Source organism: Rhinoderma darwinii, chromosome 2 (genome assembly GCF_050947455.1).
Source record: "Rhinoderma darwinii isolate aRhiDar2 chromosome 2, aRhiDar2.hap1, whole genome shotgun sequence".
Taxonomy (NCBI): Eukaryota; Metazoa; Chordata; class Amphibia; order Anura; family Rhinodermatidae; genus Rhinoderma; species Rhinoderma darwinii.
Genome location: NC_134688.1, coordinates 48,090,047 through 48,107,468, shown reverse-complemented (window position 1 = coordinate 48,107,468; position 17,422 = coordinate 48,090,047). Strand labels below are relative to the sequence as shown.

General features: G+C 44.4%; 1 protein-coding gene across 3 annotated transcripts in view; it reads left to right on the top strand.

The window, feature by feature from the left end:
- PARP4 (poly(ADP-ribose) polymerase family member 4) overlaps nucleotides 1-17,422 on the top strand; it is a 221,456-nt gene that overhangs the window by 182,013 nt on the left and 22,021 nt on the right. For 2 of the 3 annotated variants that reach the window (XM_075851620.1, XM_075851619.1), the window contains exons 34-35: nucleotides 12,181-12,402; nucleotides 17,046-17,210. In XM_075851620.1, coding sequence (XP_075707735.1) covers nucleotides 12,181-12,402; nucleotides 17,046-17,210 — 387 coding nt within the window. The remainder of the gene's footprint in view (nucleotides 1-12,180; nucleotides 12,403-17,045; nucleotides 17,211-17,422) is intronic. The other variant, XM_075851621.1, reaches the window with a different exon arrangement.

Here is a 17,422-nt window from a genome sequence, read left to right as displayed (position 1 = left end):
TAACTATGATATTGGCAACCGCGAACTTCTAGCCATTAAATGGGCTTTTGAAGAGTGGCGGCACTTCCTGGAGGGGGCCAGACACCAGGTAACGGTCCTTACGGATCACAAGAATCTGGTTTTCCTAGAATCGGCCCTGAGGCTTAATCCTAGACAAGCTCGGTGGGCACTATTCTTTACCAGATTTAATTTCTTGGTTACCTATAGGGCTGGGTCCAAGAATATTAAGGCTGATGCCCTGTCACGTAGTTTCATGGCCAATCCTCATTCCGAGGAGGATCCTGCTTGTATTTTACCCCCTGGTATAATCGTTTCTGCCACGGATTCTGATTTAGCTTCTGATATCGCGGCTGATCAGGGTGCTGCTCCCGGGAACATCCCTGGGGACAAACTGTTTGTTCCCCTGCAATACCGGCTAAGGGTACTCAGGGAAAACCATGACTCCGCTCTATCTGGTCATCCTGGCATCTTGGGCACCAAACACCTCATTACCAGAAACTATTGGTGGCCTGGGTTGCCTAAAGACGTTAGGGCTTACGTCGCCGCTTGTGAGGTTTGCGCTAGGTCCAAAACCCCTAGGTCTTGACCTGCGGGCCTACTACGTTCCTTGCCCATTCCCCAGAGACCTTGGACCAATATCTCCATGGATTTTATCACCGATTTGCCTCCATCTCAGGGCAAGTCGGTGGTGTGGGTGGTAGTAGACCGCTTCAGCAAGATGTGCCACTTTGTGCCCCTTAAGAAGCTACCTAATGCCAAGACGTTAGCGTCTTTGTTCATGAAACACATCCTGCGTCTCCATGGGGCCCCAGTCAATATCGTTTCTGACAGAGGGGTACAATTTGTTTCCTTATTTTGGAGAGATTTTTGTAAAAAGTTGGAGATTGATCTGTCCTTCTCCTCCGCCTTCCATCCCGAAACTAATGGCCAAACGGAAAGGACTAACCAATCCCTGGAACAATATTTAAGGTGTTTCATCTCTGACTGTCAATTCGATTGGGTCTCATTCCTTCCCCTTGCTGAATTTTCCCTGAATAACTGGGTCAGTAACTCGTCAGGGGTCTCCCCGGTTTTCTGTAATTTCGGGTTTAACCCAAGGTTCTCCTCCGTTTCCCCTGGTTGTTCCAATAATCCTGAGGTAGAGGATGTTCATCGGGAACTGTGCACTGTCTGGGCCCAGGTTCAGAAGAACCTAGAGGCGTCCCAGAGCGCACAAAAGATTCAGGCGGATAGTAGACGTTCTGCTAACCCCCGGTTTGTCGTCGGGGATTTGGTCTGGATGTCGTCCAGGAACTTGCGCCTTAAGGTCCCGTCCAGGAAGTTTGCTCCCCGATTTATTGGACCTTATAACATCATTGAAGTCCTCAACCCTGTATCCTTCCGTCTGGAGCTGCCCCCATCCTTTCGCATACATGACGTCTTCCATGCCTCCCTCCTTAAACGCTGCTCCCCGTCCTGGTCCCCCTCGAGGAAACCTCCTGTTCCCGTTCTCACCCCTGAGGGGGTGGAATTCGAGGTGGCCAAGATTATGGACAGTAGGATGGTCCAGGGCTCCCTCCAGTACCTGGTCCATTGGAGAGGATACGGGCCGGAGGAAAGGACTTGGGTACCTGCCTGTGATGTTCACGCTGGGGTATTGATCAGGAGGTTCCACCTTCTCTTCCCTACTAAACCGGGTCCTCTTAGTAAGGGTCCGGTGGCCCCTCATAAAAGGGGGAGTGCTGTTAGGGATCTGCCAGGTACTACGTCTAGGTATACTCCTGGGATTAATCAATCCACACCTGAGGCCAGACCTGTTCGACTGACACCATCTCCCACCAACCAGGGTGGCAGGCTCAGGAGTGGGAGAGCCTATCGCGGCCTGGTCAGTCGGAGTTAGCTCCGCCCCCTGTCCTTTATTACCTGCCGTGTTCTCCTCCTCAGTGCTTGTAATTCTTCTGGATTCCTGGCCCCACTGCTGCTTGCTCCAGCCTGCTTCTGCCGTGCTTCTGCCTTGCTGCAGTTCCGCTTAACCTGCTATGCTTTGCCTCTGGCTTGCTTCCTCCTCCGTGCTCACTTGGGTATACTCCACTTCATCCTGGTCCTGACTCTCATTCACCGCTCCGTTTCCTCGCGGCGTTCCGTGGGCTACTGCCCCTTCCCTTGCGTGTTCCCTGTTTGTTCTCCCGTGCACTTAGACAGCGTAGGGACCGCCGCCCAGTTGTACCCCGTCGCCTAGGGCGGGTCGTTGCAAGTAGGCAGGGACAGGGCGGTGGGTAGATTAGGGCTCACTTTCCCTTCACCTCCTTCCTGCCATTACATGTGTATAAGAAGGACATGGCTGAACTAGAACGGGTGCAAAGAAGGGCGACCAAGGTAATTAAGGAAATGGGCGGATTGCAGTACCAAGAAAGGTTATCAAACTTGGGGCTATTCAGTTTAGAAAAAAGACTGCTTAGGGGCGATCTAATTACAATGTAAAAATATATAATTGGACAGTATCTTTTTACAGCTAGGCCTGTAACAAACAAATCACTGAAAAAGAACTATATTAATTTAAAATCACTGAACATGCCATACTTAAGGGGGTTTTACACTGGACTCTTGGCAGGCAGATGAGCGTTCATAGAACGCTCGTTGCCGATAATTGCAAGGGGAACGATCAGAAAATCAGCAAATGCTCGATCATCTGCTGGTTGTATTGTTTTAAAAAAGTGAAATATTTTTGTTGTCGGCAGCACATCTCCCTGTGTAAACAGGGAGACGCACTGCCGACATGATAATAATGTATGGGGACGAGCAATTGGAGTAACAACCGCTCGTCCCCATCCATAGCTCCTTGTGACAGGAGCAAACGAGCGCTGATCAACGATGTCTCGTTGATCGGCGCTCGCTGCACCGGCAGCATATCTGCCAGTGTAAAAGGGCCTTTACTCAGGAGATGGTGTGTGTAACTGCCCTCCTAAGGGTATGTTCACACGGCCAAATTTCAGACGTATACGAGGCGTATTTTGCCTCGTTTTACGTCTGGAAATATGGCTCCAATACGTCGGCAAACATCTGCCCATTCATTTGAATGGGTTTGCCGACGTACTGTGCAGACGACCTGTTAATTACGTGTCGTCGTTTGACAGCTGTCAAACGACGACGCGTAAAAATACAGCCTCGTCAAAAGAAGTGCAGGACACTTCTTTGGACGTTTTTGGAGCTGTTTTCTCATAGACTCCAATGAAAACAGCTCCAAAAACTGACGTAAAAAACGCCGCGAAAACGGCGTGAAAACGCCGCGAAAAATGCGAGTTGGTCAAAAAACGTCTGAAAAGCAGGGTCTGTTTTCCCTTGAAAACAGCTCTGGATTTTCAGACGTTTTTGTTGACTACGTGTGAACATACCCTTACAGGACGCAGACAAAACACAATGCTACATAGAGGAAGACTACACAGGTGCAATATACTGATAAAACACCCGCTCACACGCCTACTACCCATGAGGTGGGGGGGGGGCTGCTTAGTATTATCATTCATGATCAATTAATGGACCCAGGTAGCTGGTGGGCTGAATTTATGAGCAATAAACTAAATTGCCATTGGCAAAAGAATAAGCTCTTGTTTCCCAGGTACCTAACATAGGTTTGTAAATATTATAAAACTTAACTTTTAATGATATTAGAGAGCAAACAAACACACATAGTGATTAAAAAAGGTCAATGCGGACTATTGGTCCAAATTATTGTGTATATAGTGTCAATTTAACAATGTATCACTCTTATTATAAAGTCTATATGATGTATCAAAGCCACACAGTGTATCAAGTGTCAGAGCCACACAGTGTAACAGTTCTCTCCCCAGAGTCTATGCAAAGCTAATGAATAACCAATCTGGCAACATCTGGCTATGATGTGAACAAAGCAGCTTGTGCAGTCTGCTTACAAGAGGACACTATACATTAGACCGCATTGATATGCTTAAAAAGACTCTGTCACCACATTATAAGTGCCCTATCTCCTATATAAGGAGATTGGCGCTGTAATGTAGGTGACAGTAATGCTTTTTATTTTTAAAAAACGATCTATTTTCACAACGTTAGGAGCGATTTTGGTTTATGCTAATGAGCTTTCTTAATGCCCAAGTGGGCATATTTTTACTTTCGACCAAGTGGGCGTTGTACAGAGGAGTGTATGACGCTGACCAATCGGCATCATGCACTCCTCTCCATTCATTTACACTGCACTAGCGATATAGTTATATCACTATGTGCAGCTACATACACAAGCCCTAACATTACTACAGTGTCCTGATAATGAATACACATGACCATCCAGCCTGGACGTCATGTGTACTCAGAATCCTGACACTTCTGAATCTTTTTTGTGAGATTCCGGCAAGTGAAACTAAATCTCGTTTACCTCCGTAATCTCGCGAGATTTCGTTTCACTTGCCGGAATCTCACAAAAAAGATTCAGAAGTGTCAGGATTCTGAATACACATGACGTCCAGGCTGGATTTCATGTGTATTCATTATCAGGACACTGTAGTAATGTTAGTGTGTGTGTATGTAGCTGCTAGTGCAGTGTAAATGAATGGAGAGGAGTGCAAGATGCCGATTGGTCAGCGTCATACACTCCTCTGTACAACGCCCACTTGGTCGAAAGTAAAAATACGCCCACTTGGGCATTAAGAAAGCTCATTAGCATAAACCAAAATCGCTCCTAACGTTGTGAAAATAGATCGTTTTTTTAAATAAAAAGCATTACTGTCACCTACATTACAGCGCCGATCTCCTTATATAGGAGATAGGGCACTTATAATGTGGTGACAGAGCCTCTTTAAAGATAGGATTTCTCATACCCCCACTCGCTGGCTTACTGCCTATTAGTCACGCCCATAATATTAGACAAGGTGGGCTGCCCAGCACATTTCAATATAGTGACACACCATTCTCCCCCAGCACTAGACCTGGCTGCATCCTGAAAAGATATCCATGATACAAGATAAATATCAATGATAAACTTGAGGTATTAGTTAACACTTTGGCCAAAATACGCAGGCTCACAACCCCCATCAAGGGTCCCCATCGTATTGTGAGTCCCTACACTCCTATTACAAACAAATCACTGAAAAAGAACTATATTAATTTAAAATCACTGAACAGGCCATACTTACTCATGATGATCTATATTGTGGAAAAAAGAGGAGATGCATGGCGCTACATAGTGCAGGTAAAACGAATGAAAATAGAAGTAAAAGGTAGCAATAGTAATATGCTCACCTATAAGAGTTGTGCTATTCAGATACAACTCTCATGTACACGGGTATTAATTAGCCAAGGGTATGCTGCTGCCACAGTCCGTCACAGTAACCAGATGTGTTACCGCCACAATTAGGAAGAAAGGAGAGAAAAGGTGGACCACAATATGGCGCTGCTATACATGTAATAAGGGCCAATGTATCATAAAATTTATTTTAATAATTTATTGAAACCGGCTACGCATTACGACATTGAACTGATGTCTTCATTAGGCCAATGATGGAGGCCAATAACTCCTTGTTGATATTTACCCTTGTCCCATTCAGGCCCACAATTGGTCTCGCACCCCTTCACACCTTTCGTGCCACAATGTCAGACCACACAATCGGCATACCTTGGAAAGTAGCCCACATGCACAGCATGTCCAGTTTAATGTCCCAGATAATTTCCCAAGACGTGTGCACTCTAAGATCATTGCCCATGGCGTGTGTCACCAACGCTTTAGGGGGCCTATCCAAGGCAACGTGAAACTGCACCTCCTGCAGCAAACAACTCCACAACATACCCCTCACCCCAATCCAACACACGTAAACTACATCCCTACCAAAGCCTAACTGACGGCCACACCTCCAGACATCAGCTCTTAATCCCCCCCCCCCCCAAGTATATATACGAGTGGCCGACAATCCAGATAGGGCAAGTGTCAATACCTGAAAGAAAACAAACACTTGCAGCGTATGGCAACTGACACCTCCCCCCTTTTTCAAGCCTCAGCCACAAACAACCCTGGCAAATGTAATCCGGCTACAACAAATGGGGTCTAATATAAAAACTAAACATCTAGGATTTCCAACAGCCAATCCTCATAATCCTATCGGTTTCCAAGCTCCAACTCCTTGCTTCAGTTGCTGCCCCAATTCTAAAAGAATAAGAACTGAACTCGGCACTAGACAAACCCGGCAACATCAAGCATCTGCGTGAAAACACCATGAATTGATATTGAGACAGAAAGGAACCATCCACATTCACCAGCAATGGACCCTGGCCTTCCAGCCACACTTCCAAAAACTGTTGCAAACTCTGCATCGGGCAAAGTTGTGCCACTGGCAATTTACACAGCTCAATCTACACCCCCAGGCAACCTGATTAATTTTGGACCTCCTCAAACAACACCGTGCAGACTGCCCCAATAATCGCACATCACACCTTAACAAAACCTCCTGCCATACACCTAGATCTGGCAACTAATTCGGAAATCCAAAAGGCCCCAAAGAATGCCAAAGAAAAGACCAATGTAAACAACAAGCACTCACACACCAACAAACATACCCTTTTGCACTCTCCCAGATGTTGCAAAATCTCAAAAGACACCAGCCGCCAAGAAAACCTCCCGCAAACGACCTCTTCGATAGCCTTTCAGCAGTGTTTTTCACCAGGAAGTGTTTCGGGACATCCACAACTGCAGACATTTTTTAACCAACACACCAACGCCACCAAGCGGTCATTGACACAGACACATCCGGCTCATGTAACAACCCCACAAAATACAACATCACCATCATCCACTCGTCCACTTCCTCAGACGGACCCACGCGATCCAATAAGAACGCCCACTTTCGCCACATCCTTTCATACGACCGCGAAGTACCGTCACTCAAAGAATGCCGGATCAATCCTGTTGCCGTCCTAATACCACGCTCCACAGTTGCTCAAGACAAGAAATCTCGCATTGCTCAGCCAAAGCATGAAACCTGTTGCACTGTAAGTGAAAGAGAATCAGCCACAACGCAGCCACACTCGGAATATTCACTGCCTCTAACAGTGAATTGAGCGCCAGCCCCTGCTGAACCAAATATCTCAGCAACCGCAACACAGGAGGAGAATTAGCAGACTAGTTGTTAATCGTTTGAACCACCCCCAAATTATCGCAACAAAAACTGACCCGTTGATTCCGCAGCCACTCCCCCTAAATCACTGTAGCAAGCACAATGGGAAACAGTTCAAGAAGAGCAAGGTAAGATACCAACCCTGCGACCTGTCAAGACTCCGGCCACAGGCCCACACATCATTGGCCTTGAAAGTAACCACCATAGCCACAAGCCTCTGATGCATCAGTTTAGAATTCTAACGCCTCACTATTGACCACCGAATCTATCTATATAGACCGCCCATTGTACGAGTCCAAAAAAGATTCTCAAACTGCCAAGTCAGCACGAACGTCACCCAAGAGACGAACAAAATGATGAGGCACAACCACACTTGCTTCACTACCCATTCCAGAAACTTGCTCAACGTTTGGAAATAGGCACAAGGGATGGAACACCTCATCGGCAAGCAACAATAAACAAAAAACTGTTTATCCCAACAAAAGCCGAGCAGCCAAACACTGTTCGGATGCCCCGCCAACAAACGAAAAGCAGCTTCAATATCTGTCTTAGCCAGCAGGGCACCTTGATCAAATTTGCACACCCAAGAGGCCGCGGAAGCAAAAGAGGTATAGAAAATTACGGATAATTACACCGCCCTTTTAGGTACCATGCCCAGCGGGGAAACTGTCAAAACTGCCAATGGAATCAAACGGCCCCACCATCCTACCTAACTCTACCTCTTCAAGCAACTTTTCAGACACTTTAGAGGGATACGCAAACGCAGATGCCAAATTCCTGTCAGACGCCACTGAGCTACTGGGAATACGAAAGCCATACGTAAATCCCTAACGCAACAATGTAGCCACCGACCTATAAGTGTACCTATTTAGAAACTGCAGTATCTCGCCCACCCTGACTGGAGTAACCCCTTTTTTGCTGAGCGTCAGCTCCTTTACCCTTTCTATTCTTAAAACACCTGTACAGGCTGTAAGTCTATGGCCACGGACCATCGGGATTACAAAAGCCGAGCAGCCAAACACTGTTCGGATGCCCCGCCAACAAACGAAAAGCCGCTTCAATATCTGTCTTAGCCAGCAGGGCACCTTGATCAAATTTGCACACCCAAGAGGCCGCGGAAGCAAAAGAGGTATAGAAAATTACGGATAATTACACCGCCCTTTTAGGTACCATGCCCAGCGGGGAAACTGTCAAAACTGCCAATGGAATCAAACGGCCCCGCCATCCTACCTAACTCTACCTCTTCAAGCAACTTTTCAGACACTTTAGAGGGATACGCAAACGCAGATGCCAAATTCCTGTCAGACGCCACTGAGCTACTGGGAATACGAAAGCCATACGTAAATCCCTAACGCAACAATGTAGCCACCGACCTATAAGGGTACCTATTTAGAAACTGCAGTATCTCGCCCACCCTGACTGGAGTAACCCCTTTTTTGCTGAGCGTCAGCTCCTTTACCCTTTCTATTCTTAAAACACCTGTACAGGCTGTAAGTCTATGGCCACGGACCATCGGGATTACTCACCCCTTGACGGCTGCATCCATGGTCTGGTCTGGCCCGCACCTTCTCCCCAGCAGACGCTAGCGCTCACTTCCGCTCCACTCTGCTGTGTCCCGTAGGTTGTCACCTTGGACAATTGGAAGGGCTCTGCCCTTTTACTCCTTGTCAAAGCGTTGTTCGGATTCCTCTGTTAGTCTTGCAAATGGTCCTTTAGTGTTATCCTGTTCCCGTTGTTCCCATGCCCTGCTACCTGTATCCCGTGTTGTAGTTGTTCTTGTGCCAGATATAGTGTTGGAGTCGAGTTCTGCCATCGGCCACGTCTGCTGTGTTACGCCACATCTGGTGTCGTCTGTATCACCTGGTGTCAATATCCCATCTGTGCCTAGCCGTTGCTACTGTCTGGACTATCACAGGTACCCTTGTGTTTGGACTATATATATTAACTTGGTACACTGTAGTTTGGCCAGCTGCCATCCCGCTACAGCGGTGCGGTCCAGTGGGTCCACACACCCACAGATCGTGACAGTGGCTGTCTGCCCCTCTACAACCTGAGCACTCGTGTTTGTATTTACAATCTGAGGTAAACTTGCAGTGACCCTCATTGTAGTGCCAACAGCAGCCCTGCATGGAACAGTCGACACTCCTGCTGCTGAGAAACCGCCGGCTGATCCAGAAAGGGGCTGCTCCCCGGGGGGGCCGCTATTAAGCGCATCCATAGACTAATGTCTTTATAATCCCATCTAAGAGAAGACCTAATTGCTTTCCGCTGCTCATCATATCTAACCCAAACTATACCCCCATGTACTCGTTACACCTCCCCGCTCGAGATAACAAAATAATAGTGAACAATTCTCGGGCACCTTTTGCCTTATAAAAGGCCCTGTTCACACAGAGTTTTTTTGACGAGTTTTTTGGGGCAGAAACCGCGCCAAAAAACTCCTCAAAAACCACCCGAAAATGCCTCCCATTGATTTCAATGGGAGGCAGACGAGTTTTTTTACCACGAGTAAAAAAAACTCGTCGTGGTAAAAAGAAGCAACATGACCCATCTTGAGGTGGTTTCCGCCTCCAAAACCCCATTTCAATGAGTCAGAAAGAGGAAAAAAAAACCTCGCCGAGTGTTTTGACAAGTTTTTGTCAAACCACTGTGCAAAAACCTACTGGAGCAGTTTTTGCAGGAGGAATTTTCCTCCTGCAAAAAACTCTGTGTGAACATACACTCGCTAAGCTGGAAAAAGCCTGCAAGCAGTTCGCAAAAGTGGGATCAGATGATCACGCTTCTTTTCCTCCTCCTTCTTCCTTTCATCCGGCTTGCGTCTATCTAGATTAAACTGTTCTAGGGGCAATAAGGAAAATATCTACACATATTCATTCTTCCATATTTTCTCACGTATTTCAGGCTTAAGATGGGCACCCAATGACCCTCAAAGAACGCATAAACCTCTCACTTTGCTGAATCCGCCAGTCGCACATCATCAACAATTTTGGCATTTTCCACCGCAAGCCCCATCCCCGGCCACAGAAATGCCCACAGACTCCTCCATCTTCGCCGCCAATCCCAACGACACCTTACTAACAGCTCCAGCAATAACCGCACAGGAACCTGATCCCCAACGCATGAGACACCCCGGACGTCAGTCGGGGAAGGCACAGCTAGTGACTCCCCAGTCCCCACCTGTTGCCTCGACAACAAATCAACGAATTTAACCATTAAATCCCTCCCTTGCACATCGCTAACCCCTCCCCCTGCTACCGATTGATACCCACTAATGCCAGAAAATGAATACCCTTGCACTGAAGCACGTTCACCAAGCCGTCTCTGGGGTCTAGACCCACTCGCCAGTCGCACATCATCAACAATTTTGGCTTTTTCCACCGCAAGCCCCATCCCCGGCCGCAGAAATGCCCTCCATCTTTGCCGCCAATCCCGACGACACCTCACTAACAGCTCCAACCATAACCGCACAGGAACCTGATCCCCAACACATGAGACACCCCAGATGTCAGTGACAACAAATCAACTAATTTAACCATTAAATCCCTCACCTGCACATCGCTAACCCCTCCCCCTGCTGCCGATTGAAACCCACTAATGCCAGAAAATGAATACCCTTGCACTGAAGCACATTCACCAAGCCGTCTCTGGGGTCCAGACCCAATCTTCGTCTGGTCAGACGTTCGCATCCGGAAACCACCTGCTGCATTTGACCGCATCGCCACAGCAATCATGCAGAGGATTCTTTCAGGACACCCGCAGCTGCAGCCTAGGCTGCGATCGAGCCGCAGGTGTCTGAGGGTTCCTGCTAAGGCTCCACACATAGTGCCGGACTCTGAGAATAGCCTTGAGCGGCGGGACCTCTTCCTCATAGCAACCTAGGAGGAGGGGCGGCAGAAGGAATACCCCCACCCCCCAAGATGGCCTATAGCTGCGCCTGCAGCCAGGCCTCACAATTTTCAAGGGCCCCCATCCTCAGGTGATCAAAGAGCCCTTCCATCCCGCAGACCAAAGGACAAGCCACACACTCACTGGCAAAACTCACTGTTCTTTGGCGCCTACAGACAGACTGATCGCCCCCTTTAGGCTCTCAATATCAATGCTTGTTGGGGCCCTCCCATCCCCCCCTTTATGCTTTACATCTCTGGCCCTTGCCCACCTCCTTGGCCCCTGCATGACATCCTAACGTTCATTTTTAACCTAATCCTACTAACTACACTAAACAAGCACATTTTTCTTAAACGGTTCTCTCCTAGCTTAAACCCCCATCAAGTTGCCCTACTCCGCTATATCTGCGGCTCGCGATGCAGCTTTCAATTTCATTGCTTTCAACTTACCGACTGTTATATGAAAAAACCATTGGAAGGGAGGACACCCATTACTTTGGCTTGATGGCTTTTCGCTCTTTCCTAATCGCCGTCTACTGCTTGAATTGTGTTATACATTGTTGCATAGTACTGTGCAGTGTGTTGGGCGGATGGGAGAAGAAAATGTTAAACTGTTGTTCTTTTCTGTCATGATTGTATTTTGTCAATATCACTGCTTTACATCAAAGAAAGTGATGGCATATCTGAGCAATATGCCATCACTATTTGTGATAGGAATAACCCTTTAAATTGTCTTGGTAGTGACCGCTTATTCCCTTTTTGGCATAAAAATATCCCTAGTGACCAGACTATGTCACTCTTGTTACGTGTATGCTTTTTGTGAATACTAAGGCACACGACCGTAAAAATCTTCCGTAATTGCGGACCGCAATTACGGTCTGCAATTATGGACCAATTCACTTCTATTGTCCCCGGGCACCTTCCCGTTTATTTATGGGAAGGTGTCCGGGCCGTAGAAGTGTACCGCAAAAGATAGGACATGCCCTATCTTTTGCTTTTTACGGTCCAAGCTTCCATACTTTGTATGGGAAAACGGGCCTAAAATGCGGGCGTAATTACAGGCACAGCCGTGTGCATGGGGCCTAACAGTTCTATACAAAATGCATTTAGTATGAGAATAATTGATTATAATACATCGTTTTTATTCTTTTCTGTAGCATAATCTAATTTTTACTAAATTACAGGAAGAGGGATTGTTTGGTTCAAAAATCAGCATGCCCCCAATGCCTATAGTAGAACTAGATGGAGCCCCAGGTTGGGGGCTTTCAATTGGAGCTGCACAATCCAAACAAAAGAGTCATTTTCTAGGCTTTGGTGTAGCACGGAAGAAAGCAGCAGATCCGTCATTTCAATCCTGCGAACCTGCAGTAGAGTTGTTGGCATCACCTACAGCCCAGCCCCATGCGGTATGTATACTTTTATGTTAACATTATTTAAATACATTTATTTTACAGTGTGTAGTGAATTGTAAAGTGTAAATGAGAAGAATCGATACCTAATTTTTGCATGCTTGTTGCTCTCATAGGTCATCCAAAGTATTTTGGCAACACTCAAAATTAATATTAGTACAACTGGTCCTGTAATATGGGATGTGGGGTCTCCTGGTAAAATATTTGTCCTGTTAGTTCCACCGAACATACAACAGAACAGGCCATCAATAATGTAAAATAAAAAACAGCACAGAGGTGAGCAGAGAATAGGTTTATGGAATGGAGCGGTAGTGTACATGCTCGACCACCGCTCCATTCATTTCTATGGGGCTGCCGAGCGCTATCTTCGACAGCCGCATAGAAATAAATTGAGCGGTGGCAGAGCATGCTCAGTACCGGTCCATTCCTTTAAGCCTGTTCTCGTGATCGGTGGGGGTCCCAGACATTTATAACCTATCCTGTGGATAGGTGATAAATAATGATTATAGGAAAACCCCTTTTAGTTTTTTCTTTTCTGTTTTTGAAGAGCCATAACTTTTTTATTTTTCCATTGACATAGCCGTATGAGGGCTTTCTTTTGTGGAGCGCATTGTAGATTTTAATGGAACCATATAATTGCACCATATAATGTACTGGAAAACTGTTGAAAAATTTTGCAGCGTGGAATGAAAAAAACCTGATTCATTTCCCCATTGTTTTTTGGGTTTCGTTTTTACGGCGTTCACCCTGCAGTAAAATTGACATGTTAACTTTATTCTGCGGATGAACACCAATCAATATCAATTTTATATAGTTATCTTTGTTTTACAATTTTTACAAAATAAAAACATTTTGTAAAAACAATAGTTTTGTGTCACCATATTCTGAGACACAGAATTTTTTTTATTTTTCCATTGATGCAGCTGTGTGAGTGCTTGTTTTTTTGCAGGGGGAGGTTGTAGTTTTTATTGCTCTCGATTTGAAGTACTTATGACTTTTTGATCACTTTTTATTCAGTTTTTTTGTGGGAGATGAGGTGACCAAAAAGCAGCAATTCTGTTTTTGGTTTTTTTATGTTCACCGTTAAGGTTTATTTTGTTATATTGTAAGCCCGGGTTCACACAGAGTTTTTTGCAGGCACAAAATCTGCCTCAAAATTCAGTTTGGAATATTGAGGCAGATTTTGCTCTGCCTGCACGCCGATTTTCGCGGCCATTGAGCGCCACGGGCAAAAAACGCAGAGAAATACGCTTTCTCTGCCTCCCATTGATGTCATTGGAAGGTCAGGGATGTAAACGCCCGAAGATAGAGCATGTCCCTTCTTTTTCCCGCAAGCCGTTTTTTCCACCTTTCATTGAAATCAATGAGAGGCATTTTCGGCTGTTTTATGGCATGTTTTCCGACACGTTTTCCGCATCAAAAAACGTGTCAAAAAACTCTGTGTGAACTGACCCTAAAAGTTTGGACTTTTACAGACATGGTGATACCAATTATGTTTATTTTTAGTTTATTTACATTACTCTTGATTGCAGACCTGGGGGTCTTCCTTAGGTGGTTAAACAGTCCAGCCATTACAGCATGGTGTCAGCATATGGAGCTAGCTCAGCTCGTGCACCTGCTCCATACAAGCCTCTTCCCCTATGACATACATGTACCATACTTGGTCGTTAACAGGTTAAATATGATATTAAATTTTCCGAAAGGAAAAAAAAATGACAACAGTTTGATGTGCCATAAATTTGCCCATTCCCAAAGGAGAGTTGACCACTGTCACTCTACATTAAACACTATGGGAGATATGAAAACATCTGGGTATACTGACTTTGCGGTTTCCGTACCTACCTTTGAGTTGCATTGACATTCACCAACTCTTCGCTGGGAATGATGGACAAGGCAACCCTGTGCTTGGGCATTCCATCAGTTTGACTCTCAACAATAAAACGTTTATAGCATATTTAATTGATATCCATAAATACTTATTGCGGGAAAACCCATTTAAGCCAGTACTGAATGGGTGATGCTTACCTGCAATTTTTTTTTCTCAGCTTTGGTTGCTTTTTAACTCTGCTCTATTAAGGCACATCTATGATCAATGACTATAGCTTAGCTGCATGGTAGGCTAGGCTTAGCCTCTATCCATCTATCTGCTACATGTATAATGTACTAAAATAAAATGAGTCTTGTATCTACAGCTCCTATTCAGACCTATGTATCTCCATGGTAACAGACTACAAACAAATCCTGTGTAGTCTGATCCTGCAGTCTCACTCCTTTCCATCTGTCCCCAATGTCTTACTAAGGTACATTTGGTAGGTTAGCTAATAGTAGGGGACAGATAGATGGAAAATATGACTGCAGAATTAGAGTATGCATGGTTTGCTAGTAATCTGTAACCATGGTAACACATAAGTCTGCATAGAAGCTGTAGACACAAAACAATTTTGTAGGAGATTTTTATTTAAAGAGGTTCTGTTACCAGATTATAAGTGCCCTATCTCCTACATAATCTGATCGGCGCTGTAATGTAGATAACAGTAGTTTTTATTTTAGATTTCTGCTAATTAGTTTCTTAATAGACAACTGGGCGTGTTTTTACTTTTTATCAACTGGGCATTGTGAAGAGAAGTGTATGACGCTGACCAATCAGTGACCAACCAGTGTCATACACTTCTCATTGTTCCAGCCCAGCTTCTTTCCCTGCACAATCACACTGTAACAATGGGCTGGAACAATGAGAAGTGTATGACGCTGATTCGTCACTGATTGGTCAGTGTCATACACTTCTCTTCACAACGCCCAGTTGGTAATAAGTAAAAAACGCCCAGTTGTCTATTAAGAAACTAATTAGCATAAATCTAAAATTGTTCATAACTTGGTCAAAAATGATAGTTTTTCAAAATAAAAACACTGTTGTTATCTACATAACAGCGCTGATCACATTATGTAGGAGATAGGAAATGTATAATGTGGTGACAGAGCCTCTTTAAGGCGATTTCCAAAGTTACTTAATTTTTCATTTTAGATCATTGCGACAATAAAAAAAATAAAACTTAAAAAAATGGTCATGAAGGTGGACCTTCATTTTCTTATGTTAGTGATCTGGCGGGTGGGTTTTTTCTGTCTACCTTTGTACTAAAGGCCCAATGGGGGTTTGCATTTATATTATGATGATTAATATAACTTACTATTTTTGTAGGACCCATTATGGAGCCTACATTAAAGATATTGTCCGCTTTGGATAATCCCTTTTTTTCTAGTATGGTCTCATGGAAATAAGATGTTCACAGAGTGTTCCTATGCTGGGACTTCCAGCAGTCATCTGTAATCTATGGGGATCCAGCAGCAAGTGTTTAATGCCAATGAAGTTCAGTGAAGCATTACATAATACATATTGAAATCAATGGCTGTTTGTTTTACACACGGATGCATCGGGGCCTCCAGAGCGCTGGAAGATTTTTTGTGGCTGCTCTCTTTACTAGCTAATAGATTAGGATCCTGAATGGGAGACCCTTCTTTAATTCCCTAATAAGGTATTTGTAATTCAAAGCCAAACAGTGTGGCAATACGTAACTATATGAGATGGCCAGTACTGGAAATTACACATGGTGCTTGGGGGGGCCCTGTTATAGGTTTTGCATTGGGGCCCAGGAGCTTCAAGTTATGCCTCTCGGGTTGAGGATCCCTTCCACTTGCAGCGCTAACTTCAACGTATGGGCACTGGCATAAGACACCAATTTTTGCGAGTGGGCGTTGGCGTAAACATTGGGATGTCAGTGCCCACAAATAGAAGCATCCTCATGATGTTGTCCGGTTTCAGCAAATTAATGTTATTTTTTTGTATAATTAAAAGTTATACAATTTTCAATATACTTTCTCTATTAATTCTGCTTGTTGTCATTCAGTAGGTACATTTATTGTTTACTTCCACTGGATAAAATTGTATCCTGATCATGTGATGGACACACAGGTGCTGGGATCGTAAGAAGACACAATTCAAAGCCGTTCACCTGTGTGTCCATCACATGATCAGGACAGAATTTTATCCAGTGGAAGTAAACAATGAATGCACCTACTGAATGACAACAAGCAGAGATTTTGAAAACTTTGAAGAATTCATACAGAAAGTTTATTAGAAAATTGTATAACTTTTAATAATTTCAAAAAATAACAACCCTTTTAATGTAGACCCCAGCATGAGAACTACAAAGATAGCAATGTTTATAATTCACTATTGTGGCGCTAGCCAGAATATTATGAGTTCCAGATTGGGAGATGCCTGTTAAAATTTAGTATATATTATATATTATTTGCAGCAAAAATATATCTGGAGAGAGCATTTCCTTTTATTTTCTGCTGATGAACTCCATAGCTTTCTACTTTAGTGGTAGTTAATACAACTGAATTATCATGGTAACAAACAAATTTAGATATTGCATTATACGTCTTAATTGTGACTACTTAGGCCTAGTTTGGCTTAAAAATATCCCTAGTGTTCGGACAATGGTAGTGCACGTTCTTGCACCGCTCTTGTCGTATGCATTATTTTTATGAATACTAGCCGTTCTAGATAAAATTAATTTATAATAAAGAGTTTATATTTTTGTGTAGTACACATTCTTTCTGTCATATTTTTTGTGTAGAACGCATCCAGCTACAGTTGGTCAATGCCTTCTCAACCGTCAATGGCAGGCCAACTTGGATCATTGTTTGAAGTTGCAACGAAAACCGATTCAATCAGTTTTTCCTTTAAAAGAAGATCTTGTTTATCGCAGAAAGAAAGATCTCTGCCATCACTACCGCCTCTGGTATGTATTCTTTTGTGTTTACATTTTTAAATTACATTTCTCTTGCAATGTATTTATTTCCACATATGGTGTTTTGTAAAGTAATATAGTACAGTTTAAAAAAATCAAAAGTTCATCTAGTTCAAGTTATCATCCTGTATTGTTGATAAAGGCAAAACAGCCCTTATGGGACAGTAGCCGTCTCCCCATCCCCAGCAAATCTAGTACACAAA